Source organism: Felis catus, chromosome B3 (assembly GCF_018350175.1).
Source record: "Felis catus isolate Fca126 chromosome B3, F.catus_Fca126_mat1.0, whole genome shotgun sequence".
Lineage (NCBI taxonomy): Eukaryota > Metazoa > Chordata > Mammalia > Carnivora > Felidae > Felis > Felis catus.
Window position 1 is genome coordinate 60,516,542 of NC_058373.1, and position 27,410 is coordinate 60,543,951.

General features: G+C 38.2%; 1 protein-coding gene across 11 annotated transcripts in view; it reads right to left on the reverse strand.

The window, feature by feature from the left end:
• STARD9 (StAR related lipid transfer domain containing 9) overlaps positions 1-27,410 on the reverse strand; it is a 121,008-nt gene that overhangs the window by 50,382 nt on the left and 43,216 nt on the right. For 10 of the 11 annotated variants that reach the window (XM_045059474.1, XM_045059466.1, XM_045059465.1 and 7 more), the window contains exons 4-9: positions 21,178-21,294; positions 17,591-17,623; positions 17,441-17,502; positions 15,545-15,657; positions 6,481-6,550; positions 4,548-4,620 (exon numbers count right to left, since the gene is read on the reverse strand). In XM_045059474.1, coding sequence (XP_044915409.1) covers positions 4,548-4,620; positions 6,481-6,550; positions 15,545-15,657; positions 17,441-17,502; positions 17,591-17,623; positions 21,178-21,294 — 468 coding nt within the window. Of the gene's footprint in view, positions 1-4,547; positions 4,621-6,480; positions 6,551-15,544; positions 15,658-17,440; positions 17,503-17,590; positions 17,624-21,177; positions 21,295-27,410 lie in introns of those variants that run through there. The other variant, XM_045059469.1, reaches the window with a different exon arrangement.

Consider the following 27,410-nt stretch of genomic DNA (forward strand, 5'->3'; position numbering starts at 1 on the left):
CCAAACATATAGGACAGTAGAAAAACAGTATAATGAGTTCTCAGGTACCTGTCGATGTATGGCCAGGCTCACTTTGCTTATATCCCCACTATTTCACCACCCGCATTATTGTGAAGTCAATTCATCACTACAATTTCAACTGTAAATATTACAGTATGCATCTCTAAAAAACCCTTAAAAAACACAACCACAATACCCTCAGTATACCTAGAACATTATCAACAATTCCTCAGAGCATCAAATATCTAGTCATTGTTCAAATTTCCTATTCAATTTTTTTTTAGTTTCTTTGAATCAGAATCCAACTAAAGTCCTACATATTATGATTAGTTGATGTATCATTTTTGTAAGGTAGAGAACATTAAATGTGAATATGCCATAATTTGTTTTTCCAGTTTTATTGAGATATAATTGATATACATTGCATAAGTTTAAGATGTATAACATAATGATTTGATATATGTATATATTGCAAAATGATTACCACAATAAGTTTTGACATCCATTACTTCACATGATTACAATTTTTTTGTCCTTGTGATGTGAATTTTTAAGATCTCTTAGCAACTTTCAAATAATAATCTATCATTGTTAACTCTAGTCATAAAGTTGTACTTTACATCCCCAGAACTTATTTATCTTACAACTGCATACTTTAGCTTTATTCAACATATGGTTTATCCTGGAGAATGGGCTAGGTGCACTAGAAAATGTATTCTAGGGGCGCCTGGCTGGCTCAGTCGGTGGAGCATCTGACTCTTGATCCCAGGGTTGGGAGTTTAAGCCCCACTTGGGCGTGGAGCTTACTTTAAAAGAAAGAAAGAAAATGTATTCTGTAGATGTTAAATGTTAAATGTTAGGTCACATTGGTTAATAATGTTGATCAAATCTTCTATATCCTTGCCGATTTCTGCCAAATTGTTCTACCAATTACTGAAAGTGGATTACTGAAATCTCCAACTACTGTAACTGAACTGTCCATTTCTCCTATTTCTTCTTATATCTTAGAGCTCTACTGTTGGAAGCACATACATGTATAATCGTTATAACTTTTTTTTTTTAACATTTATTTATTTTTGAGAGGCAGAGAGAAAAAGAGCACAAGTGGGGGAGGGGCAGAGAGAGAATGAGACACAGAATCCAAAGCAGGCTCCAGGCTCCACAGAGCCCAATACAGGGCTCCAACTCACAAACCATGAGTTCATGACCTGAGCCAAAGTCGGACCCTTAGCCAACTGAGCCACCCAGGCGCCCCTAATTGTTACATCTTTTTGATGTACAGACCTTTTATCATTATTAAATGTCCCTTTCTGTCTATAGTATTTGTCTTAAAATTTATTTTTTGCCTGACATTAACATAGTACTGTAAGTCTCTTGTGGTCACTATTTGCATGGTGTATATTTTTCTATCCCTTTACTTTCAACATACTTGTATCTTTGGATCTAAGGGCTGTTTCTTGTAGACAGCATACATATAGTTGAGTTCTGTTTTTATCCAATCTGACCATTTATACTCTCATCCAATCACACTTAATGGAATTAGTGATGTGTTCAAAACTATTTCTACTCTATTTATTTTCCAAATGTCTCATACATTTTTTACACCTCCGTTGTCTCTTCATTGCCTTTTCTGTGTTAAATAATTATTTTTAGTATGCCATTTTAATTTCTGATTTTTTTAAATTTTTTTTTAACGTTTATTTTTGAGACAGAGAAAGACAGAGCATGAACAGGGGAGGGTCAGAGAGAGAGGGAGACACAGAATCCGAAACAGGCTCCAGGCTCTGAGCTGTCAGCACAGAGCCTGACACGGGGCTCGAACTCACGGACCGTGAGATCATGACCTGAGCCGAAGTCGGATGCTTAACCGACCAAGCCACCCAGGAGCCCCAAATTTCTGATTTTTGAATTACATTTTTTAGCTACTTTCTTAGTGATTGCTCTACAGATTACAACATGCATCACAACTTATCACAATCAACTTCAAAACAATACTAACTTAATTCCTATAAATATAGAAACTTTGCTTGAATAGATCTCCTTTTCCTTCCTACTCCTTTGTCCTATTAGTGTCAATATGTATGACAATGTATGTAATGTATAGTGATTATAATACAGCATTATAATTATTGTTTTATACAATCTTATTTTTAATAACATTAGAAGAAAAAATATATTTATGTAGCTTTTTATATTAACCCACATATTTCCTGTTCTCAAAACTTTTCGTTTCTTCTTGTAGACTTAGGTTACTGATATTACTTTCTTTCGGCATGAAACATTTCATTTGGTTTTCTTGTAAGGTAGGCTTGCTAGCAATAAATTCTGGGGGTTTTTTTCTTTTCTTTTTTATCTAGGAATGTTCTTATTTCATCTTAATTTGGGGAAGTTAGTTTTGCTGCATAGAGAATTCTTGGTTGACAGTTTTATTTCCTTTCAGTACTCTGTTTTCTGGGGTCCAATATTTCTGGTGAGAAGTTGTCCATTAATCATGTAATTGTTCTCTTATATATCCTGAGTCATTTTTCTCTAGCTGCATTCAAGATTTGCTTTTGTCTTCCAATAATTTGACTAAGATGTGTCTAGGTATGAATCTTTTTATATTTATTTTACTCAGAGATTTCAAAATACTTCTATCTGTACATTAATGATTTTCAACAAATATTGGATTTTTGGCCACTATTTTTCAAATTTTTCTTATGCTTATTTTGTGTCTTTCTGGGATGTCCATTACACTTATGTTAACACATTTGCTGTGGTCCAACAGGTCTGTGAGGCTCTGTACTTTTTTCTTTAATCTTTTTACTCTCTTTTCTTCAAAATGTTTGATTTCTACTTGTCTGTATGCAAGTTCAGTAATTCTTCTGCCATCTCATATCTACTTGAGTCCCACCAGTAAATTTTTTTGTTTCAGTTATTATACAGCTCAATTCTGGGACTCCCATTTTATACAACAATTTCTAGGATTTTATTGAAATTTTCTAGAGTCACTGGCATCATTAAACAATTTAACATCTGGAGCACTTAGAATCAATTTCTACTGACTGTTACTGTTTGTTTGTTTGTTTGTTTGTTTGTTTTTTCCCCCATGGCCATGAGTTGTAGTTTCTTACTTGCTTTTGCATGTCTAATATTTTTGGTCGAACACTAGCCATTTTAGATAACATACTGTAACAACTCTGAATTCTGTTATTTTTTTTTCCCCTTGAAAATGGCAGTGGTTGTTGGGTTTCTCTCGTAACTTGCCTAGGCTAAAAATCTCTAAAATCTGCCTCCCCAGCAATATATAGCCAAAGAATTCTCTGTTCAGTTTTTTCCTTTAGTTGTTTTTACCTCTAAGCTTGGCCTTTTGGGGGCCACTCTGTGTCTACGTAGCTAAGTATTCAACAAAATACAGGTCATAAATTATAATCAAACATCTTGAGCCAATAAAATCTCTATTCTCTGTTAATGGATCTATGTGTGGGCTGGGGAATGCATTAAAAGTTCAGTTTTAGGTTTAGGTTCTGTTCAATACAGGATATGTGAAGATCTTATCAAGTCTGCTATGGCTGCATCATCTTCCAGAACTTCCTGTTAAATCCCCATATAATTTGCCAGTTCATTTCTTGCCTGAAACAGACTCACAACCTCAGTCTTAAGGCAGCTATTGATCTCCTGTTTCTTGCCATCAAGAGCACCACCCTAACTTGAAAAAGGTCCAAATCATGTGAACTCCTCTAGCAGCGGTAGCAACAAAGGTGCTGGTTTTCATGGCCTTCTGTTCCCTCACTCAACTACCTCACTGACAGAGACAGGTGGGGATAGTAACAGCCTAAGGCAACACACCACAGGTTTGTACTATTCTTACCTGCAAGAACAAATGTGTGGTTTATTATATGACTCTGGTCTATTTTTAGAGAGGAGAAATGGTTATTTTGACAGTTTTGATCAGGTTTATAGTTGCTTTTGAGGGATAGGATTTGTTGATCTCTTTACTCCATCATAATAGAAGTAAATCTTCAACCTTTTCATTTTAACGCTTATATTTATTTCAGTCTCACTCCTTGTTTTATCTTTTTAATGTTTATTTATTTATTTTGAGAGAGAGAGAGTACATGGAAGAGAGAGTTGGGAGGGGAAGAGAGAGGATCTCAGGCAGGCTCTGTGCTGCCAGTGCAGAGCCAGACATGGGGCTCAATCCCACAAACCATGGGATCATGACCTAAGCCAACATCAAGAGTTGGACACTTAACCAACTGAACCACCTAGGTGCCCCTTGCTTGTTTTAAATGCTCATATTGATCACATAGATATAAAAGTGCTTTGAAATGTTAAAAGTAAATATAAGTTGAAGGTATTTTGATTAGTTTTTATGAAACTGCCTCCACCCTTTCTGGTGTAGAGCTTAGTAGATTGTATGTAGGTCCTCCTTGTGACATTAGATCACAGTAAAGGACCTGTAAATGCAAAGGTAGGAAGAAAGGAAAAGAAGTAAGAAAAGACAAGAGAGCCGTCAAAAGGGACTGAGAAAGGAAGAAATCTAAGCAAATAAAGGGGTAACCAACCTGTGTATAGTAGATAGTGAAGATGGCATGGGATCTGCTGCTGGCTTCATGAACATGAGTGGCTGCTGTGATTCTGTGTACATAAAGGAAGACAATTAGGATAGGTATTGTTTATGCACGGTGGATCCTTAAGAATCCATGGGGAACACAAGAAGTGTTAGTGTCGAGGTTCACAGGTGAGAATCACAAAACATCCATATTTAGTCCAGTTTAGTTAGGAGAGTGGTCCAAAGATGGCAGAAGCAGCATTCTAGGTATGGATATCTGAGAATAAAAGGCAGTGTAGCGTCATATTAAACCACATTAGGACATTTTTAAGCAAAAGCAGCAAAAATCAGAGTTGAAAAGGGGAATACTAGAGTGTCGCCAACCTGGAAGAATATCCCCAAAATAGACCCATTTAAAGAAAACAAGAGGAAATAGAGAGCTTGTTGGAGAAGCCTCAAAGAAAAAGTAAAACGTGATTAAACACTAAATATTAATGTTGTAGTGTCAGAAAGGGATTTGAAATGAGATCCTGAATTATGTCAAAGTCATACTTAAGCAAGGTGGAATGCATAACCTCCTTTAGAATTCATTGAAATATTAATCCTTAAAGTCAGAAGAGTCTTTCCTTCATCTAAATCTAAGTCAATCATGTTTCAGTTTAAGACCATCTTACTGACTTCTGTTCTCAGAGGAGCTGGGGAATGGAAGAAGAGTCAAACTCCAAAGACAGGTCTCATGATTCAAGGATAAAGAGCAAAAAGTGAAGCCTGACACTTAAAGATCAAGGAACACAGGGTATCCTGAAGACCAGAGTCAAGTGCCTCCAGGATAGTTCCATGAAACCCAAGGAGTAGAATGTCAAACTTAAAGTTCTTCTTTTGGGGCCCCTGAGTGGCTCAGTCAGGTGAGCATCTGACTTCGGCTCAAGTCATGATCTCAGGGTTTTTGAGTTCAAGCCCCATATCGTGCTCACAGCTGTGAGCACACAGCCTGCTTCGGATCCTCTGTCCTCCTCTCTCTGCCCCTCCCCTGCTTGCATGCTCTCAAAAATGAGTAAAACAGGGGCGCCTGGGTGGCGCAGTCGGTTAAGCGTCCGACTTCAGCCAGGTCACGATCTCGCCGTCCGGGAGTTCGAGCCCCGCGTCGGGCTCTGGGCTGATGGCTCGGAGCCTGTTTCCGATTCTGTGTCTCCCTCTCTCTCTGCCCCTCCCCCGTTCATGCTCTGTCTCTCTCTGTCCCAAAAATAAATAAACGTTGAAAAAAAAATTTTTTTTAAAAATGAGTAAAACATTTAAAAATTAAAAAATAAAGTTCTTCTTTTATGGTCAATTAACTTGGACATGCTATTAATAGGGTAAATAGAAGACTAAATCCCAACATTTTTCCCAGGTAAAAAAGTCTGTTCTTTCAGGCATATACTAGTAACAGTATTTCCTAGTAACCAACGATATGGAATGTTATCACAATTTACAATAGCTTTTAGGAGAGTCTACAGCACTTATTCATAGCAGATTCAAAACAGTCTTTTTTTAGGTATCCTTTACAAATATATCAAACTAGAAGAAAAATGTTTTTCTGAAACATTTTAAACTATACTGGTTCTTATCTCTATCAAGCCTACGGAAAGAACAATGCAGGCAAGAATCTTTCTTTAGTCAAAATAGCAAAAGTTGTGTATTATAAGACAAAGCACAGAGTAACTCTGGGCTTACTGCCTAATATTATTATATCCAGAACAAACTCCAGCCTATCTACTAGTGAGAAATGCATGAAATCTTAGCTACTGCCCCTTCCACTGGGTACATTACTGTTCTGAGAAAGGTCTCCTGATGGTGAATGTGGGAAGCTACAGAGAGAAGTATAATCATATACTCCAAAAGGGAGATGAGAACACAGGAAAGAAGAATGAGGCTGAAAGAAGGACAGCAACAAATAAACCTGTTACCTGTTTGCTATTCCCTCCTCCAAGAGTTGAATTACTTGCTTATAGTTGGTAACTACATGTTGAGATAAACCTATCAGATTTGTGAGGGAGGAAAAAACAAAATAAATAAAACGTTTGATAAAGTTTAACTTCTTCCTGTAGGTCATTAACTTTATCCTATTTTATATAATTTGATAGACAAGAATAAGAGACCTTGACTAAGTTCATTAAGATAATAAATTAAATCCACAAATATTTATTGGAAGCCTATTGTCAGGCGTTATGATAGGCTCTGGAACTACAGGTCTCTGCCCTCACAGAAAATATAGTCTGGAATTCATACAGTGGTTCTGCTAACAACAACAAAAACAACAGCAATTCCTTACAATTTAGCTACATAGAGTATAAGAAAAGATTTTATATTCCCTCACATTTGGCCCTCACAAAATTTCTGAGGTAAACAGATGCTATGCACCCCACCAGACGGCAGACTCAATTTGGCATGCACAACATACAGTACACACGTCCCTATGCAAACACAGTTTACAATCGTAAGAAGTTATACTATACAAAACCATATGGCCAAATGCCATAGGAGTAGAAGAGATAATAAATGCTAAGGCGATCAGAGGAGTGGCCAGGGCAGGCTCCATGAAGGAAGTGAGACTTGAATTTAGTCACAGAATAGGTAGGCTTTAGATAGGTAAAGAGGAGCTTAAGGATATGAAAGCAAGTCTATATGGGTTGTTAGTGACCAAATCAAAAAGTGCCTTCACAACTGAGTCAGAGATTCAGGAAAAAAAGTAACTTCACTGGCTCATTGCTGAATACAATTAGGCTACAAATTAGCAAAGCAATTTCAACACTGACTGGATTTCTTTAAGAAATTATTGGTAAAGCCACAATGAGATATCACCTCACACGTGTCAGAATGGCTAAAATAAAAAACACAAGAAACAACAAGTGTTGGCAAGGACATGGAGAAGAAGGAACCCTCGTGCACTGTTGGTAGGAATGTAAACTGGTGTGGCCTCTATGGAAAACAGTATGGAGGTTCCTCAACAAATTAAAAATAGAGCTACCATATGGCCCAATAATTCCACTATTTACTCAAAGAATACAAAAATTTTTTTTTTAATTTTTTTAATGTTTCTTTATTTGGAGAGAGAGAGAGAGCACGCGCGCGCATGATCAGAGGAAAGGCAGAGAGAGAGGGAGACACAGAATCCGAAGCAGGCTCCAGGCTCTGAGCTGTCAGCACAGAGCCTGATGTGGGGCTCAAACTCACCAAACGTGAGATCATGACCTGAGTAGAAGTCAGATACTCAACTGACTGAGTGACTCAGGGGCCCCAAGAACACAAAAATTCTAATTTGAAAAGATATATGCACCTCTGTGTATTGCATTATTTACAATAGCCAAAATATGGAAGCAGCCCAGGGTCCATCAATAGACGAATGGATAAAGGAATTGTGGTATAAGGGCGCCTGGGTGACTCAGTCAGTGGGCATCCTACTCTTGATTTCACCTCAGGTTATGAACATGGAGTTGTGGGATCAAGCCCCAAGTTGGGCTCCACACTGAGCATACAGCCTGTTTGGGATTCTCTTTCTCCCTCCCTTTGCCCCTCTCCTCTGCTTGTTTTCTCTCTCTCTCTCAAAAAAACAAACAAACAGAAATTGTGGTGTGTGTGTGTATATATATATATATATATATATATATATATATATATATATATATACACACATATATATATATATATATATACACAATGGAATATTGCTCAGCCATAAAAAAAAAAGAATGAAATCTTGGGGTGCCTGTGTGGCTCAGTTGGTTGAGCATCCGACTTCAGCTCAGGTCATGATCTCGCAGTTCATGAGTTCAAGCCCTGGGTCAGGCTCTGTGCTAACAGCTCAGAGCTTGGAGTCTGCTTTGGATTCTGTGTCTCCCTCTCTCTCTGCCTCCTCATGCGCTCTCTCTCTCTCTCTCTCTCTCTCTCAAAAATAAAGAATTTTTTTAAAGAATGAAACCTTGCCATTTGCAACAACATAGATGAAGTTAAGAAGTATAATGCTCAGTGAAATAAGAAAGAAAAACACCATATGATTTCACTCATATGTGGAATTTAAGAAACAAAAGGACAAAGGGGAAAAAAAGAGACAAAAAAAAAGACTCTTAAACTATAGAGAACAAACTGATGGTTATCAGAGGGGAGGTGGTTGGGGAGATGGGTGAAATAGGTGATGGAGATTTTAAGTACCCTTATCGCGATGAGCCCTGGGTGATGTATGGAATTGCTGGATCATTACGTGAAACTAATATAACTCTGTATGTTAACTATAATGGATATAAACTAAAATTTAAAAAATAAGATTTTTTAATGAAATAAAATAATAAATAAAAAAGAAATTATTATTATTTAGATGTTATAATTAGTTTTATGGTTATGTTTTTTTTTAATCTTTATCTTTTAGGGCTACATACTAAAATATTATAGATGAATAGATGTGACATATACAATTTGCCTTAAAACAACACAGAATGAGGGAAAGTAGACAGGAATAAAAGTAGAGCAAAACTGGCCAGGGGTTAATGATTATTGTAACTAGGTGATGAATACATGGGGGTTCATTATATTAGCCTATTTTTGTGTGTGTTCAAAATTCTCTCTAATAAAAAGTTTTAAAAATTGTGGTAATGGTAAGTGAGATAACACAAATCAATCCTTCCAGTACAGACTATTAGAAAAATCTGGGCAAGTAATATTAAAGACATACGTTTTGAGGCACAGAGGGATACCCAGATATTAAAAATTTTCTGGCCATATACTGGGCAAAGATGGAAGCCCAGAGAAAAGTGGCCAGCATCTGGGGACACTTTTCCTCTGAGGTCATTTGCCAGATCTTGAGGGGATATGACTCAGAGCAGTTCCCCTTGACAACCTCACTGGTCTAGAGAAACCCAGACTGCGGTCCAGATCCCACCCACAGTTGCCCTATAGAACACCACTTGAGCTGGAAACCCAAAGGGCTAAAACACAGGAATAAAAGAGTTAGAAGTACATAGCCTTTGAAGGGTTTGCAATGCAGCTTTGAACGTTGCCAAAACTTAAATTGGACTGAGGTGATTCTGGATCACTAGCATATGCAGAAACCTGGACAAATAAAGAGAAGTCTTCTGCACAGAAAGATACCATTGTCCTACACCTTCAAATTATTTCTATAAAAAAATTTAGCCAACACTATCTGGCACAAAATTGTAACAAACCAAACATCCAAGTAGATGTGGCAATAAATAAATGAAAACCAGCAAAAATAATAGGCAATATAAAAGAATTATTCACCATGATCTAGTGGGATTCATTCCTGGGCTGTGGGGCTGGTTCAACATTCGCAGATCAATCAATGTGATACATCACATTAGTACAAGAAAAGATAAGAACCATATGATCCTGTCAATCGATGCAGAAAAAGCATTTGACAAAATTCAGCATCGTTTCTTAATAAAAACCCTCGAGAAAGTCGGGATAGAAGGAACATACTTAAACATCATAAAAGCCATTTATGAAAAGCCCACAGTTAATATCATCCTATATGGGGAAAAACTGAGAGCTTTCCCCCTAAGGGAAACACAACAGGGATGTCCACTCTCACCGTCGTTGTTTAACATAGTGTTGTAAGTTCTAACATCAGCAATCAGACAACAAAAGGAAATCAAAGGCATCAAAATTGGCAAAGATCAAGTCAAGCTTTCACTTTTTGCAGATGACATGATACTATACATGGAAAACCCCATAGGCTCCACCAAGTCTGCTAGAACTGATATATGAATTCAGCAAAGTCGCAGGATACAAAATTAATGTACAGAAATCAGCCGCATTCTTATATACTAATAATGAAGCAACAGAAAGACAAATAAAGAAACTGATCCCATTCACAATTGCACCAAGAAGCATAAAATACCTAGGAATAAACCTAACCAAAGATGTAAAAGATCTGTATGCTGAAAACTATATAAAGCTTATGAAAGAAATTGAAGATACAAAGAAATGGAAAAACATTCTGTGCTCATGGACTGGAAGAATAAATTTTGTTAAAATGTCACTACTACCCAAAGGTATCTACACATTCAATGCAATCCCAACCAAACTAGCACCAGCATTCTTCTCGAAGCAGAAGAAGCAATCCTAAAATTTGTATAGAACCACAAAAGACCCCAAATGGCCAAATTAATATTGAAGAAGAAGACCAAAGCAGGAGGCATCACAATCCCAGACTTTAGCCTCTACTACAAAGCTGTAATCATCAAGACAGCATGGTATTGGCATAAAAGAATTTTTTTAAATAAAAATTTAAAAAAATAATAATAGGCAATATAAATGCAAGAAAAATTCAGACCTTGGGGTTATGGTAACTTTAAAGTAACTCTGCTTACTATTTTCAAGGAACTAAATGCAAGATTATAAAACTTCAAAGAAAACTGGAAATTGTAATGAAAGGATCAAATGGAGATTTGGGAAATAAAAAGTACTACAGTGAAAATAAGAATTCAGTATCTAAATTTAATAGCAGGTTAGATACAACTGAAAAAAAAAGTGAGTAGAAAGATAGGTCAGAATCATATATACCCAAAATAAAGCACAGAAAGACAAAATATAAAAATATAGACAAGAGGGTAAGAATCATAGCACAGATAAGGAATTGGTCTAACATACCTGTAAGTAAAGTTATAGAAGGAAAGTAGTGGAAAAAAAGCAATATTAGAATAAATAATGACTAAAAAATATCCACAACTGATAAAGGGTCATTAAACAACAGACTCAAGAAGCCCAGCATGTGCACGACGTGGACACCCACATGAGAAAGAGGACAGCAATGGCAAGGAGACAGATCACATGTAGGAAGGTAGATCAAAGAAGTATCTCCCCTGTTAGATAAAGGAATTACAAATATGAAAAGGGAGAAATCCAGAACGAACTATGTTGTGTTGGACTGCAATTAAAGGTACTGGTGTGAACACAGATTACTCAGCTCTGTCCACTCAGAGGGACATTTGGGCATACATAGCACCCAGACCCTAGCTTCTAAATATTATTCTCCACTAAAAAGGAACAGGACTCCTGGGAGAAATGGCTGATTCCAAGACTGAGGCAAAGAAAGTAGATGGGCCTGGAATATCTCTGTGCTAGAAAACAAGGAGGTGCTCAAAAAATAACAGTGATGTGTCAAAATGTCACAGAAGTGTACTCAAAGAGGATTCCTGAGTGCATCAAAATAAAAAAATCACAGTAAAAGAAGATAACCCATTGGATAAAATAGGAAACCATGAATCTAAACTGAAATAAATAAATTGAAAGTTAGATGACGATGGGGTATGTACATGATTTCACAGTATTGCCCCACAAATACTTGTTGATCACAAAAGGAAAATAGCAATTTCAGAGTGAAAAAGGCTGGCAGCTATCACCTTAAAAATTATAAGTAATGGGACACATTAAAATTGTATACTACTTGATGGCTGTCAAAGTTCATGAAAGTTAAAGAGAGACCAAGGAAACTTTCCAGACTAAAGAGTCCCAGAGAGACAAACTAAATGCAATCTGTGATTCTCAAAAGGGCAATTATCAGGATAGTTAGGGAAACTTAAATGGGTTTTAATGATTAGATGGCAGTAACATGTCAAAGTTAATCTCCTGATTTCGGTGGTTGTGCTGTGATTATACAGGAGAACATTCCTATTTGGAGGAATGGAGGGAAAATACCCTAAAATAATCAGGGGAGATGGGTCATTAGGTTCGCAATTCACTCTCAAATGGTTCAAGAAAAAAAGTTCTTTACACTGTACTTGCAACTTTTTAAAAAGTTTAATTTGTTTCAAAGTTAAAAAACAAAAAATTTAGGAGTGCCTGGGTGGCTCATTCCGTTAAGCATCTGACGGTTTCGGCTCAGGTCATGGTCTTATGGTTCGTGGGTTCAAGTCCCAAATTGGGCTCTGTGCTGGCAGATCACAGCCTGCTTGGGATTCTCTCTCTTTCTCCCTCTCCCTCTGCCCCTCCCCTGCCCATGCTCTCTCTCCCTCTCAAAAAATAAAAAATAAAAAAAACTCTTGGAAAACTTTTAGAAAAAAAAGAGAATTCCCTTAATCTGCTAAGGCAATGTTTCTCAAAGCTGGTCCAAAGACTGGGGCCCGTTCTCAAATTGTTACTGGTATGTAATGAGATAGAAACAGAAATGAGAGTTTTAAAAACGTTTATAACAATATGACAAGTGATTTTATATCTTTTGAATTCGTAAAAAGAATTTGAGCTTATAATCAAGATGTCTTTCTCATTTTTCTAGTAATTCATCTTTTTTTTTTAAGATTTTATTTTTAATCTCTACACCCAAGGTGGGGCTCAAACTCACAGCCCCAAGATCAAGAGTTGCATGCTCCTCCAACTGAGCTAGCCAGGCACCCCTAATTCATCTTTCCTTTATCAAGGTTTTGGTTTGCCATAGATTGGAAATTTTTTTTTAAAACCTGGTCCTATATTTTTGCTATATTTTTATAAGTGTGTGATAAAGAATATTTATTAAAAACAAACACTATTGCAAATATCATACCTAATGGTAAAATGTTGAAGCTTTCCTCTGGGGACAAGATTAAATACTGCTAGCACTTTAATTTAATATGGTACCAGAGGTCCTGGTAAGTGCAGAAAGGCAAGAGGAAAAAAGGTTTAAGAATTAAATTAAAAAAAAAAAAGAATTAAAAAAAAACAACATGTAGATTGAACACATAGAATTTTAAAAAAAATTTTTTTCAGAAACCCAATTACCTACCTCCAACACCTTCTACTTTGCACCTTATCCCTTTATGTTAAGATAAAGGCCAAGGCAAAAACATAATACTGTCCTTTTCTCACTTAAATAATACTTCAGACCCTATAACCACTAGCCTCTGATGTGTGCTTTGGGCAGAACATTGTACGTTTCAGATTTGAACTTAATCTGTCATCTAATTAATAAACTTTTTAATGGAAGGTAATGGGCTACCCCCTTCCTTTCCTGTGATTTAGACAACTCTCAAGTTTCAGCTCACAATTCTGGACTAGAAGTGTAAGTTCTTATATTTTCATATTTCCTATGGCACCCTGAATAGTATAGGCATCTAGTAGGTACTCAATAAATTCCCAGAGAACTGGTTTCAAAGCAGAAACCACTTTCCACTTTGGAATCACATTCACAGAATGTATGAGCCCAAAGATGGAGGTACACAGACACGTATATAGGAAGGCAGGTAGGCAGATAATGTAAATAAATGAAGAAAGCAAATTTTTAAAAAACTAAAAGTAAAAAGTTTGCTGTAATGCCATCAGAGAGTAGTAAGGGGAATAATAGTTCAGTGTGACTATTCAGAGTCTTAGCTTCCAAGGCTGGTTCTGTACAACTTAAGTTCAAGTCTCCTTCATTGAGAAATGGGAGGAATGTTGACCTTTATTTGTTATGATTTGAGAAAATGCCGATCAACTTTAAGAAACATGTAACCCAAAGGATCTAAGAGACCTTTTGCTGGGTTAGAATTATTTCCTACCAACCATCCACCCTCCCCCTGAGGGTTCACTCCATGAAGGTATCCACAAGAGCCCTGAGATTTCAGTCCAGTTCCTGTCACTGACCTTGGGTATATGACCCAAGCTGAATGACTATGCATAAGTTCCTACCTTCCCCGGGTTTCAGGTGCAATGCCAATCAAAAAATCTATGATCACAGGTCTCCCTGATGTACAGGATTCTGTCCCACTCATCTCCTCCTATTCTAGGCAATGTTCCCAGTTCCAACCATGCCCCAGTGAGCTGTGTGATTTGGGAATATCCCCTAGCTTCTTGTAGCTTCATTTTAGCCTTTGTGCAATGGGAACAACTGGACTGTGTCTGAGGTTTCCTCTACTTCCCCACCACACACACACACACACACACACACACACACACACACACACATTAAAATAAAACACAAAGGTGAGAGACTGTGACACTACTGCATCAATGCCTGGTCTGCCCTCAAAGTATTGTTTTACACAGAAATACATATCCACACAGTTTTACAGAGTAAACTCCACTGGCTCTTAGGAAAGCAAATGGCATTTTTGTTGTTTCCAGGCTGCTGTTTATGATGGAACATTTAGGAAAAGACAAAGGTAGCAGAATCAGTGACTGGTACACCTCCACTGGTCATGCCCTGGTCAAAGAAGAGACCAACTCTTGATGTCTGATATAACTCTCTTTTGTCAGGATTTAAATTACCATATCTCTGAAGGAATAGGAGCATAGAATTTGAGTGTTATTTTTATAGCGGCCTGAAAGGGTAAAAACTTCCTCCACAAAAGAAGACAACTGTTTCTACTTAACATTAAGATCTAGCCTAATGGAATAAGACAAATGGTACCAAACACCAAGTATCAGCACTCAATGAGGAAGCAGTTCTGACCCGTGCTATGTGTGACATCTCCTCATTTCCCTATCACCACCAGTGGAAGAGAAAGTACTCAGAAAAGGAGAATGCCTGACCTGGGAGTCAGTCCAGGCCCTGCTGGACCTGGCACCACAGACCCAACCTTATACCATGCCACTTTCCCTCTCATCCACCATGCTTTAGACACATCGGTCTCCTTGTAATCACCCAGCCCTTCTCTCAGGGCTTTTGCTCACGGTGCTCCTTCTACCTGAGTCACTCTTCCCCTTGCTACATCATTCTTCACGTGACTGGCTTCTGAATCTCCTCACATAAGTGTTTCCTGACCACGCTATGCAGATGGACTGCCTACACTGCCCAATGCTCTTTTCCATCATGACATCTATTTATTTTTTATTAGCTTTTTATCACTACTTTAATTGTTTGTTTTCTGCCTCACCCCCGACAAGACTATAAGCCTGCCTCTGAGGGCAGGATTGTCTTTTTTGTTTATTGCTATATATCCAGCATCTAGTACAGCAGGTGGCACATAGTAAGTATTCACTATTCATCTGTTAAATGAATCAGTGACCATTAGGAAAGCTTCTCAGAGTTCAGTTTGGTCTCAGACTTCCAGGACCACAGTGGCTCACCTTGTACATAGGGCCCCATCTCTGGGTGCTCCCTGACCCGCAGACTGTAGGACTTTTTTTGATCAGATTGCTTCAGCAGATCCCGCACTCGTTCATTATAGATTTCCAGAAAACTAAAGACATGTAGAACAAGGCACGTAATTACATTTTGAAAAATGGGGACATCTTTTCAAAATTACATTGTGAAAAAAGGCAACATATTAGATTTGGAAAAAAGTAGGGGAAACACTAAGCCAAGAATCAGAAGGTTCTAATTCTTGATCTAGTTCTACCTCTGACACTCTAAGACCTTGACCATGCCAAGGAGCCCCACTGAGTCTCTTTCTACATGTGCACAATTGTGCTGCTAGCGTCTGCTGTCATCACTTGACAGTCTTAGGTTTACAATGTCAGCGCTGACTCAAATTTAGCCTTCAAGAGGCTATTTCAGCATGGTTTTAGGATGCTGCCACCAGCCTATATCTTGATCAGGCCACCATACCGCAAAGTCTAAAGGCTTATTTCTTAAGTGATTTCCAAACATGATCTTTGAGCTCTTATTATTCTGTGATGGCATCTTGAGAGCCAGTGTTGAGCAATGAGGACAGTTAAATGAATAAGATTCTGGTCCCTACCCCTAATTTAAGTAGGACAATTCTTATTTCACCTGTTTTATACACAGCAATTCTGGTTAATATATGCTGTATCTTATAGGTATCTACTAGCATTTCATTCCTTTTCAAAATAATAACATAGCTGGGCATCTGGCTGGCTCAGCTGGCGGAGCATACAACTCTTGATCTTGGGGTTGTGAGTTCAAGCCTCATGCTGGATGTACAGATTATTTAAAAATAAAATCTATAAAATAATAACAAAATAGCTACAATTCTTAATTAAAATCAGCAAAGATTTTGTTAAATAAGAAAACATAATTTGGATGTAAATTTTAATAAATAAAAAAATTTAAAAAAAGAAAAAGAAAACAAACTTCTCACAGAAAGGTCTTCCTCATCAGAACACAGATGTTTGCCTGTGAAGCCGGTGACCAGAAACAAAGGCTCCAGATCAGAGCTGAACACTATGCACATTCTTATAAACTGTTTCTTCTTAACCTTCCCAGATTTGGACACAGGCATCCCAGATGTCTCTCAGAGTAGTGGTTCCCAGATTTCACGGCCAATAAAACATTTAATATACATGTACATTCTCACAGACACACATATACATGTCTAAAAATTTTACTTTGCAAACTTAAAAAAATGTATAAATAATGTTCACTATCATTTAATTTTTAAAAAGGGCATTTATTCTTTTTGGGATGATGAAATGTTCTGGAATTAGTAAGGATGACTGCACAACCTCGTAAATATTAAAAAAAAATCAATGAACTATACACTTTGGAGGCATGAATTTTATGGTATATGAATTATATCTCATGTTTTTTAAAAAGGACACTGAACACCAAAAAAAAACAGAATACCAAAAATTAAGGGCAATTGGTAACCTTGCACCAACATTTTCGCTACAGGCTAGTTAAAACTTCATATGGGAGTAATCAGCACTGTCTTGGAACTAGAGCTTAGGAACTACTGACCCAAAAAACAACCTACTGGAGCTGGAAGAGGAATTCCAACAGCTGGTGTTAAACTGTAAGGAAAGTGAAGAAAAGGAACCCAGATAGCCAGGGCAAGCTGGTCCACAGGAAACACCTGTTTAAGCCTGGGGATAGGAATTAAGATTCCTACAGCCCAAAGATCTAAGTATGTTTCTCATCGCTCTATACTGCAAAATATTTCTGCTGTGACTTTTCTCCATTCCTCTAGATGACTCTTGAAGCAAAGAGAGGACAGCTGAACATGCTACAATTTGGAGTAGAAACGGAAATATCTTAGGCCCTAGGGCCTGACAGGTTCTTACCTTACTTTTATCCTACAAGAGGAAGGCAGTGGAGCATAGTCTTCCTCCCTGATGAAGAGACCCTGCACAAACCAGAGGGTTGGAGTTCACTGAAGGGAGTGTACAAAGGAGGTGTACTTTGAGAGGATCTAGTCAAAATAGAATCTATACCTCACATATCCGTGGCGTCAACCCAACAGAGGCCTAGAGAAGAGAAGAAAGGAAAGCATTACTGTTCACTTATAGTGAAGCTCTCCCACAACAACCAGGAACCAAGGTTGGCAGGGGGATGGGCACATGGGCTCCCTGTGCTACCTCTTCGTTTTAGGCAGGTTCACTGGAAGTATGTAGAAGATTCTATTTGCCTGTGCTCTCAGGAGACACTCACGGGAGGAATGTACCAGCTGAGAGGCAGATCACCACCGTAAGAAGGAAGAGTGGAGAAGCTAACGAACACAGGTACCTGCTTTCATGCAATAAAGATTACATCCTTCTTGGATAAAACTATTTACCACGGTGGGCCCTCCCAAAACACTTCTATCCCTACACATAGAGAACTAGAATACATGGGTGTTTAAAATATACATTTAGGGGGCACCTGGATGGCTCAGTTGGTTGAATGCAAACTTTGGCTCAGGTCATGACCTCACAGTTCGTGAGTTCATGCCCCACATTGGGCTCACTGCTTTCAGTGCAAAGCCCACTTCGAATCCTATCTCCCTCTCTCTCTGCCCCTCCCCTGCTTGAGCTCTCTCTCAAAAATAAACAAACATTAAAAAAATTAAAAAATAAAATAAAATACACATGGGGGGCCTGGATGGCTCAATGGGCCAAGCATCTGAATCTTGATTTCGGCTCAGGTAATGATCTCCCAGTTCGTGGGATCCAGCCCCACGATGGGCTCTTCATTGACAGTGCAGAGCCTGCTTGAAATTCTCTCTTCCTCTCTCACTGCCCATCTTCCCACACTCTCTCTCAAAATAAATAAATTAAAAAATAAAATAAAATAAAGCACACATTTAGGGAAAAGTAGCTTCTTTTTTCATTTTAGACCCATTGTTAACATGTATGTAGGTTAAAGCTTTTATACCCGTGGTGTAGTCGGCATTTTCTTTTAATTTCAAATACATAAAGTCACACTAAACACAGACATAGTAGCAATGTGCTGAGCCCAAGGCAGCAGGGGTAATCTTTTTTTTTTTAATGTTTTTTTTTTTTAAGTTGTCTTTCTACTTTATTATTTTTAGCACAAAAATGTTTAATTTTAAGGAAGTCCAATTTATCTGGGCTTTTTTTCTTGCCACTTGTGATTTTGGTGCAGTATATCTAAAGTCATTGCCTAATTCAACATCACAATGATTTACTTCTATTTTGTTTTGTTTTCAAAAAAAACCCTACAATTTTAACACTTAAATTTAGATCTATGAATGATGTTGAATTACTTGTAGTTATGAGGTAGAGTTCTAGCACCTTTCATTTGCATGAGTGTATCTAGTTGTCCCAGCAACATTTTTTGAAAATACTATTCTTTGCCCATTGGATTGTCTTGGCACACTTGTGGAAAGTTTAAAAGTTTGTTTTTCTATTTTCTTCCATTGATTTATATGTCAATCCTTATAAGAGGTCCACACAATCTTAGTTTATCTTCCTAGTAAATGATGAAAGTCAAGGAGTATGAAACCTCCAAATTTGTTCTTTTTCAAAATTGTTTTGGATGTCCTGAGACCCTTTAATTTGCATATGCATTTTAAGATCAGCTTCCCAATTTCCACACACACACAAAAAAATGGTAGCTGGATTTTTTCTTTTAATTTCTTTTTTAAAATTTACATCCAAACTGGTTAGCATACAGTGTAATAATGATTTCAGGAGTAGAATCCAGTGATTCATCCTCTACATATAACACCCAGTGCTCATCCCAACAATTGTCTTCTTTAATGCCTCTTGTTCATTTAGCCCATCCCCCCACGCACAACCCCTCTGGCAACCCTCAGTTTGTTCTCTATATTTAAGAGTCTCTTATGGTTTGTCCCTCTCCCTGTTTTTATATTATTTTTGCTTCCATTCCCTTACGTTCATCTGTTTTGTATCTTAGATTCCACATATGAATGAAGTCATATGATATTTCTTTCTCTAATTTTGCTTAGTATACCTTCTAGTTCCATCCACATTGTTGCAAATGGCAAGATTTCATTCTTTTTGATTGCCAAGGAATATTCCATTGTGGGGGGGGGTATGTGTGTGTATATGTGTATATGTGTATATGTATATATATATCCACACACACATCTTCTTTATCCATTCATCTATCAATGACATTTGGGCTCTTACCATACTTTGACTATTATCGATGGTGCTCCCATAAACATTGGGGTGCATGTGCCCCTTTGAAACAGCACACATGTATCCTTTGGATAAATACCTAGTACTGCGATTGCTGGGTCATAGGGTAATTCTATTTTTAATTTTTTTGACGAACCTCCATACTATTTTCCAGAGTGGCTACACCAGTTTACATTCCCATCAGCAGTCCAAAAGGATTCCTTTTTATCCGCATCCTCACCAACATCTGTTGTCGCCTGAGTTGTTAATTTCAGCCATTCTGACTGGTGTGAGGTGGAATCTCATTGTGGTTTTGATCTGTATTTACCTAATGATGAGTGATGTTGAGCATTTTTTCATGTATCTGTTGGCCATCTGGATGTCTTCTTTGGAAAAGTGTCATGTCTTTTGCCCATTTCTTCATTGGATTATTTGTTTTTTGGGGGTGTTGAGTTTGATAAATTCTTTATAGATTTTAGATACTAACCCTTTACCTGATATGTAACTTGCAAATATCTTTTCCCATTCTGTTGGTTGCCTTTTAGTCTTGCTGTTTCCTTCCCATGCAGAAGTTTTTTTATCTTGATGAGGTCCCAAGAGTTCATTTTTGCTTCTGTTTCCTTTGCCTCCAAGAGGTGTTGAGTAAGAAGTTGCTGTGGCCAAGGTCAAAGAGGTTTTTGCCTGCTTTCTCCTCAAGGATTTTGATGGCTTTCTCTTATGTTTAGGTCTTTTATCCATTTCGAGTTTATTTTTGTGTATAAGAAGATCAAAGCCTCAGCCAAAGTCGGATGCTCAACCAACTGAGCCACCCAGACACCCCTGGGGGGGAATCTTTCAGAAGGAATAATGTCCCAGATAATGTCCATGTGTAGTGTTATTTGCCACCTGCCCCACCAGTTCAACTAACCAAGGTACTCCTAAACATAAAACAAAGAGGTGTGCTTAAGGACCTCTACCTCCCAATTTTCCATGACAAAGTAAGGTTCTCATAAGTCCTTCATATTTCTGTAAGTTCCATCCCAGCAGCTGGTCCTCCTGCTTCTCTCCAACACTCAGATGGAACACATAGCCCCATTTCTGCACAGCCCTAGGCAGCACTTAAGATTCAGTCTGTCTCATCCACTCCTAAGGTGTTAAAAAGCTTCAAGCGACAAACTTGGAAATGATATGAAAAATTCAGCACTGACAGTTCTGCTTCATCAAAAGGAATGGTAAAATTCTAAGGTTCTTCAGGGTTTAATAAGGAAGGGCTAATTATTCAAAGTTCACCTTTCAATTAAAGTGCTAAGAAACCCAATCTTAATACAGAAGAGAGCCCATTAAATCTTATTAACCTTGACTATTAAATTCATATTCTAGCTCTCAGTAGCAAGGACATTTGAGATTCAGGCTTGCTGTGGCAACAGAAAGAGATATATTCCAATACCAACACTCACTGGGGTCCCCAGCATGGTATATGTCTTCCCAGAGCCTGTCTGCCCATAGGCAAAAAGGCATATGTTGTAGCCTTTGGCAGCTCCAGACAGTACTTCGGTTCCCAAATCTTGGAACACCTGTAACAACAAAAGTAAAAAGCATGTCATTATAGTCCTTCCCATAGCATATTGAGGAACCATATCATTTTAAAATTTTCAATGTCTAGCCTTGTGCCCAACATACAGTAAGTGTGTTAAAACACATTTGAATGAATAAATTTTCCCTAGCAAACTTTTTCTGAAACTGAATTCATTCTTGTAAAATCATAGGGAATTAATAGTCATGTGTACTTGAAACACTTTATAATATTTTTGGATTAAAAAAACCCAGGGGTGGGGTGACTGGGAGGCTCAGTCAGTTAAGTGTCCAACTCTTAACTTGGGCTCAGGTCATGATCTCGTGGTTCGGAAGTTTGAGCCCTGCATTAGGCTCCACGTAGATGGTGCACAGCTTACTTGGGATTCTCTTGGAGTCTCCCTCCCTCTTCCTCTCTCTCTCTCTCTCAAAATAAATAAATAAACTTAAAAAAATAACCCTGGGGTGCCAGGTTGGCTCAGTTGGAAGAGCAGGTGACTCCTAACTTCAGGGCTGTAAGTTCAAGCCCCATATTGGGTGTAGAAATAACTTAAATAAATAGAACTTAAAAAGAAATTTAAAAAAAATAACCCAGAGTAGTGACATATGGAATTGTTCAATCACTATATTGTACCCCTGAAACTAATATAATACTCTATGTTAACTAACTAGAATGAAAATAAAAACTTAAAAAAAAAAAAGAGCTGTATTTACAGTTCTTATCACACATAAAGGTTGAGGTAAGGTTGATACTATTTGTGGATCTATTTACCCATCCTCTCTCCAAACTTGTGGTAGTAGTATAGAAAAGTAGGGTTGGAGCTTGTTATTTAAAGAGAGAGGATTCATGTAAAATATATTTTTTAGTAGGGCCTAACATTAGGGAAAATTCTTAAAATGATTTCTCTTCCTCTAAACAGCTACCTATAGTTTAATTATTAAGAACACAGGCTTTGGGGGGTGCCTGCATGGCTCAGTCAGTTGAGCATCCAACTTTGGCTCAGGTCACAATCTCATGGTTCGTGAGTTCGAGCCCCACATTGGGTCCTGTGCTGACAGCTCAGAGCCTAGAGCCTGCTTCAGATTCTGTGTCTCCCTCTCTCTCTCTGCCCCCTCTCTGCTCATGTTCTGTGTCTCTCTCTCTCAAAAATAAACAAACATTTAAAAAAAATATTAAAAAAAAAAAAGAACACAGGCTTTGGAACTTTCTAGGTTCAAAGCCTGGCTCCTTGGGCAAGTAACCTTACCTCAGTTTCCTCATCAATGAAACAGATTTTTAAAAAGCACCTAAGAATAGGTTAAGGGAACTCTGAAACAACATCAAGCATACTAACATTCACATTACATGAGGCTGAGAAGAAGAGAGAGAAAAAAAGGGACAGAAAATTTATTTGAAGAAATAACAGCTGAAAACTTCCCTAACCTGGATAAGAAAACAGACATCTAGGTCTCAGAGGCAAAGAGAGCCTGAAACAAGATGAACTCAAGGAGGTCCACACCAAGAGACATAATAATTAAAATGTAAAAAATTAGGGGCGCCTGGGTGGCTCAGTAGGTTGAGCCTCTGACTTTGGCTCAGGTCATGATCTCCTAGTCTGAGTTCGAGCCCCGCATTGGGATCTGTGCTGACAGCTCAGAGCCTGGAACCTGCTTCGGATTCTGTGTCTCCCTCTCTCTCTGCCCCTCCCCTGCTCATGCTCTGTCTCCCTCTCTCTCAAAAATAAATAAACAGTGGGGCGCCTGGGTGGTGCAGTCGGTTAAGCGTCCGACTTCAGCCAGGTCACGATCTCGCGGTCCGGTCCGTGAGTTCGAGCCCCGCGTCAGGCTCTGGGCTGATGGCTCAGAGCCTGGAGCCTGTTTCCGATTCTGTGTCTCCCTCTCTCTCTGCCCCTCCCCCGTTCATGCTCTGTCTCTCTCTGTCCCAAAAATAAATAAATGTTGAAAAAAAAATAAAAAATAAAATAAAAAATAAATAAACAGTAAAAAAAATTTTTTTTAATGTAAAAAATTAAAGATAAAAAGACAATCTTAAGAGCAAGAGAAGAGGGGCACCTGGGTGGGTCAGTCAGTTAAGATTTCGACTCTTGATCTCAGCTCAGGTCTTGATCTCAGGGCTGTGAGTTCAAGTCCCGCATTGGGCTCCATGCTGGGCATGAAGACTAGTTAAAAAAAAAAAAAAAAGCTGGGGTAGCAATACTTACATCAGACAAAAAAAGACTTAAAACAAAGACTGTAACAATACACAAAGAACTACATTACATAATGATAAAGGGATCAATAAGAGGATATAACACTTATAAACATCTATGCACAGGGGCACCTAAATATATAACACAAATATTAGCAGACATAAAGGGAGAAGTTGACAGTAATATGCTAATAGTAGGAAATTATAACACCTGATTTACATCAGTGGAAAGACCATACAAACAGAAAATCAGTAAGAAAACAGCGGACTTGCATAACACATTAGACCAGATGGATGGCTACATGCAGAAGAATGAAACTGGACCACTTTCTTTTTTTAATAATTTTTTAATTCAAAAATTTTTTTAATTTAAATCCAAGTTAGTTAGCATACAGTGCAATAATGATTTCAGGAGTAGAATCCAGTGATTCATCCTCTACATATAACACCCAGTGCTCATCCCAACAACTGTCTTCTTTAATGCTTCTTGTTCATTTAGTCCATCCCCCCACGCATAACCCCTCCGGCAACCCTCAGTTTGTTCTATTTAAGAGTCTCTTATGGTTTGACCCCCTCCCTGTTTTTATATTATTTTTGCTTCCCTTATGTTCACCTGTTTTGTATCTTAAATTCCACGTATGAATGAAGTCATGATATCTGTCTTTCTCTAATTTCTTAGCATAATACCCTCTAGTTCCATCTATGTTGTTATAAATGGCAAGATTTCATTCTTTCTGATTGTCGAGGAATACTCCATTGTATATAGATACCACATCTTTATCCATTCATCCATTAATGGACATTTGGGCTCTTTCCATACTTTGGGGTGTTATGCTAAGTGAAATAAGTCATAACAGAGAAAGACAGATACCATATGTTTTCACTCTTATGTGGATCCTGAGAAACTTAACAGAAGACCATGGGGGAGCCAAACCATAAGAGACTCTAAAAAGTGAGAACAAACTGAGGGTTGATGCGGGGTAGGAGGTGGGGGAGGGTGGGTGATGGGTATTGAAGAGGGTACCTGTTGGGATGAGCACTGTGTGTTGCATGGAAACCAATTTGACAATAAATTTCATACTTTGGCTACTGTCAATAATGCTGCTATGAACATTGGGGTGCATGTGCCCCTTCAAAATAGCACATCTGTATCCCTTCAGTAAATACCCAGTAGTCCAATTGCTGGGTCATAGAGTAGTTCTATTTTTAATTTTTGGAAGAACTTGTTTCTCCAGAGTGGCTGCACCAGTTTACATTCCCACCAGCAATGCAAAAGGGTTCCTCTTTTGAAACTGGACAACTTTCTGACACCATACACAAAAAAATAAACTCAAAATGGGTTAAAGACCTAAATATAAGACCTGAAACCATAAGACTACTAAAAGAAAACACAGGCAGTGGGGTACCTGGGTGGCTCAGTCAGTTGAGCATCGGACTTCAGCTCAGATCATGATCTCCCAGTTTGTGGGTTCAAGCCCTGCATCAGGCTCTCTGCTGTCAGCATGGAACCCACTTCAGATCCTCTATTCCCCTCTCTCCCTGCCCCTTCTCCACACATGCACTTCCTCGCTCACTCTCTCTCTCTCTCTCTCTCTCAAAACCTTGCCTCAGCAAGTTTTCTATATCTGTCTCCTCAAGCAAAGGAAACAAAAGCAAAACTAAAAAATTGGGACTACTTTAAACTTAAAAGCTTTTGCATAGCAAAATAAATATCAGCAAAATGAAAAGGCAATCTACTGAACAGAAGATATTTCCAAATACTATATCTGATAAGGGGTTAATACCCAAAATAAAATATATATTTTATATACATAAAAATATATACAACTCAATGTCAAAAAAGCAAATAATCCAATCAAAAACAGGCCAAGGACCTGAATAGACATAGTTCCAAAGGAAACATAAAAATGACCAGAGATGCTCAACATGATTAATCATGGAGGAAGTGCAAATCAAAACCACAGTGAGTTATCACCTCAAACCAGTCAGTATGGCTAGTATCTAAAAGACAAGAAATAATAAGTTTTGGTGAGGATGTGGAAAAAAGGATGTGTAGTGCACTGCTGGTGGGAATATGTGTGGAGCCCCTGTGCAAAAAGGTATGGAGTTTCTCAAAATATTAAAAATAGAGGGGCACCTGGGTGGCTCAGTCGGTTAGGCGTCCGACTTCAGCCAGGTCACGATCTCGCGGTCCGTGAGTTCGAGCCCCGCGTCGGGCTCTGGGCTGATGGCTCAGAGCCTAGAGCCTGCTTCCGATTCTGTGTCTCCCTCTCTCTCTGCCCCTCCCCCATTCATGCTCTGTCTCTCTCTGTCTCAAAAATAAATAAAAATGTTAAAAAAAAATTAAAAAAAAAATATTAAAAATAGAAAAATGCCATATGACCCTGTAATTCCACTTCTGTGTACTTACCCATAAAAATGAAAATATCAAACTCAAAGAGATAAATAAACATTTATGTTCACTGCAGCATTATTTACAATAGCCAAGATATGGACGTAACCTATGCCTGTCAATCAATCAATCAATACATGATATACATTATACAATGGAATATTACTCAGCCATAAAAAAGGATGAAATCTTGCCATTTGCAGCGTCATGAATAGAACTGGAAGGTATTTTGCTAAATGAACTAAGTCAGACAGCAAAAGGCAAATACCATATGATTTCAATCATATGTGAAATCTAAGAAACGAAACAAATGAACAAACAAAAAACAGAAATAGACTCATAGAACTGGTAGTTGTCAGAAGGAAGGGGGTTTAGGAGATGGTTGGAATAAGCGAGGAGATGTAAGAGATACAAATTTCCAGTTATAAAATAAGCTACAGGGATGAAAATTACAGCACAGGGAATACAGTCAGTAATACTGTAATAACTTTATAAGGTGACAGATAGTAATTATACTTATGGTGGCGAGCATTCCATAATGTATATAATTGTCAAATCACTATGGTATATATCTGACACTAATAAACTATTTTATGACAATTCTACTTCCAAAAAATATAAAGATGATGAAGACACCGGCCCTCCCCCTGGCCAAAAACAAAAACATACGAGGCCTGACCAAGACAACCCTATGGAAAGGATCTCCCCTCTGATTTCCTGCTAGGGCTTTCCATTGTCCAAGGCCAACCTCAAGCCAGAGGTTAAGAGAGTCCATTTTTTTAGTCCAACAGGTCACCCTGGGGCAGAAAATAAGATGGAAATTTTTTTTATTTTTTTTTTAATTTTAAAAAAATTTTTTAATGTTTTATTTATTTTTAAGACAGAGAGAGACACAGCATGAGTGGGGATGGGACAGAAAGAGAGGGAGACACAGAATCCGAAGCAGGCTCCAGGCTCTGAGCTGTCAGCGCAGAGCACGACACGGGGCTCGAACTCACAAACTGTGAGATCGTGACCAGAGCCGAAGTTGGACGCTCAACCGACTGAGCCACCCAGGCGCCTCTGAAGAGTTCATCTTGAAGGGCAAAATGAAGACATTCAACAGAACCTAAAAAGCAAAGGGAATGCTGGCTGAAGAACCTGGAAAGACTTTATGAAATAGCGAACATCTGAACTGAGTTTCAAGACAAAAGGACTTTCAGAAGTGCCTGGGCAGTTCAGTTGGTTAAGCATTTGACTCCTGATTTCAGCTCAGATCTTGCTCTCACAGTTTGTGGGATCAAGCCCTACATCAGACTCTGAGCTGACAGCATGAAGCCTGCTTGGGATTCTTTCCCTCTCTCTCTCTGCCCCTCCCCTGCTCGCCTGCATGCTTTCTGTCTCTCAAAATAAATAAATAAAAAGACAAGGATTTTCATGATGGGGATGATCGTCTAGGTTGGATAAACAACACATGTAAAGCTTGGAGTAATGAAAATACATGGCTATTCAGATGGAATTTGGAAAATCAGATACATTGGGAGATAAGACCTCAGTAT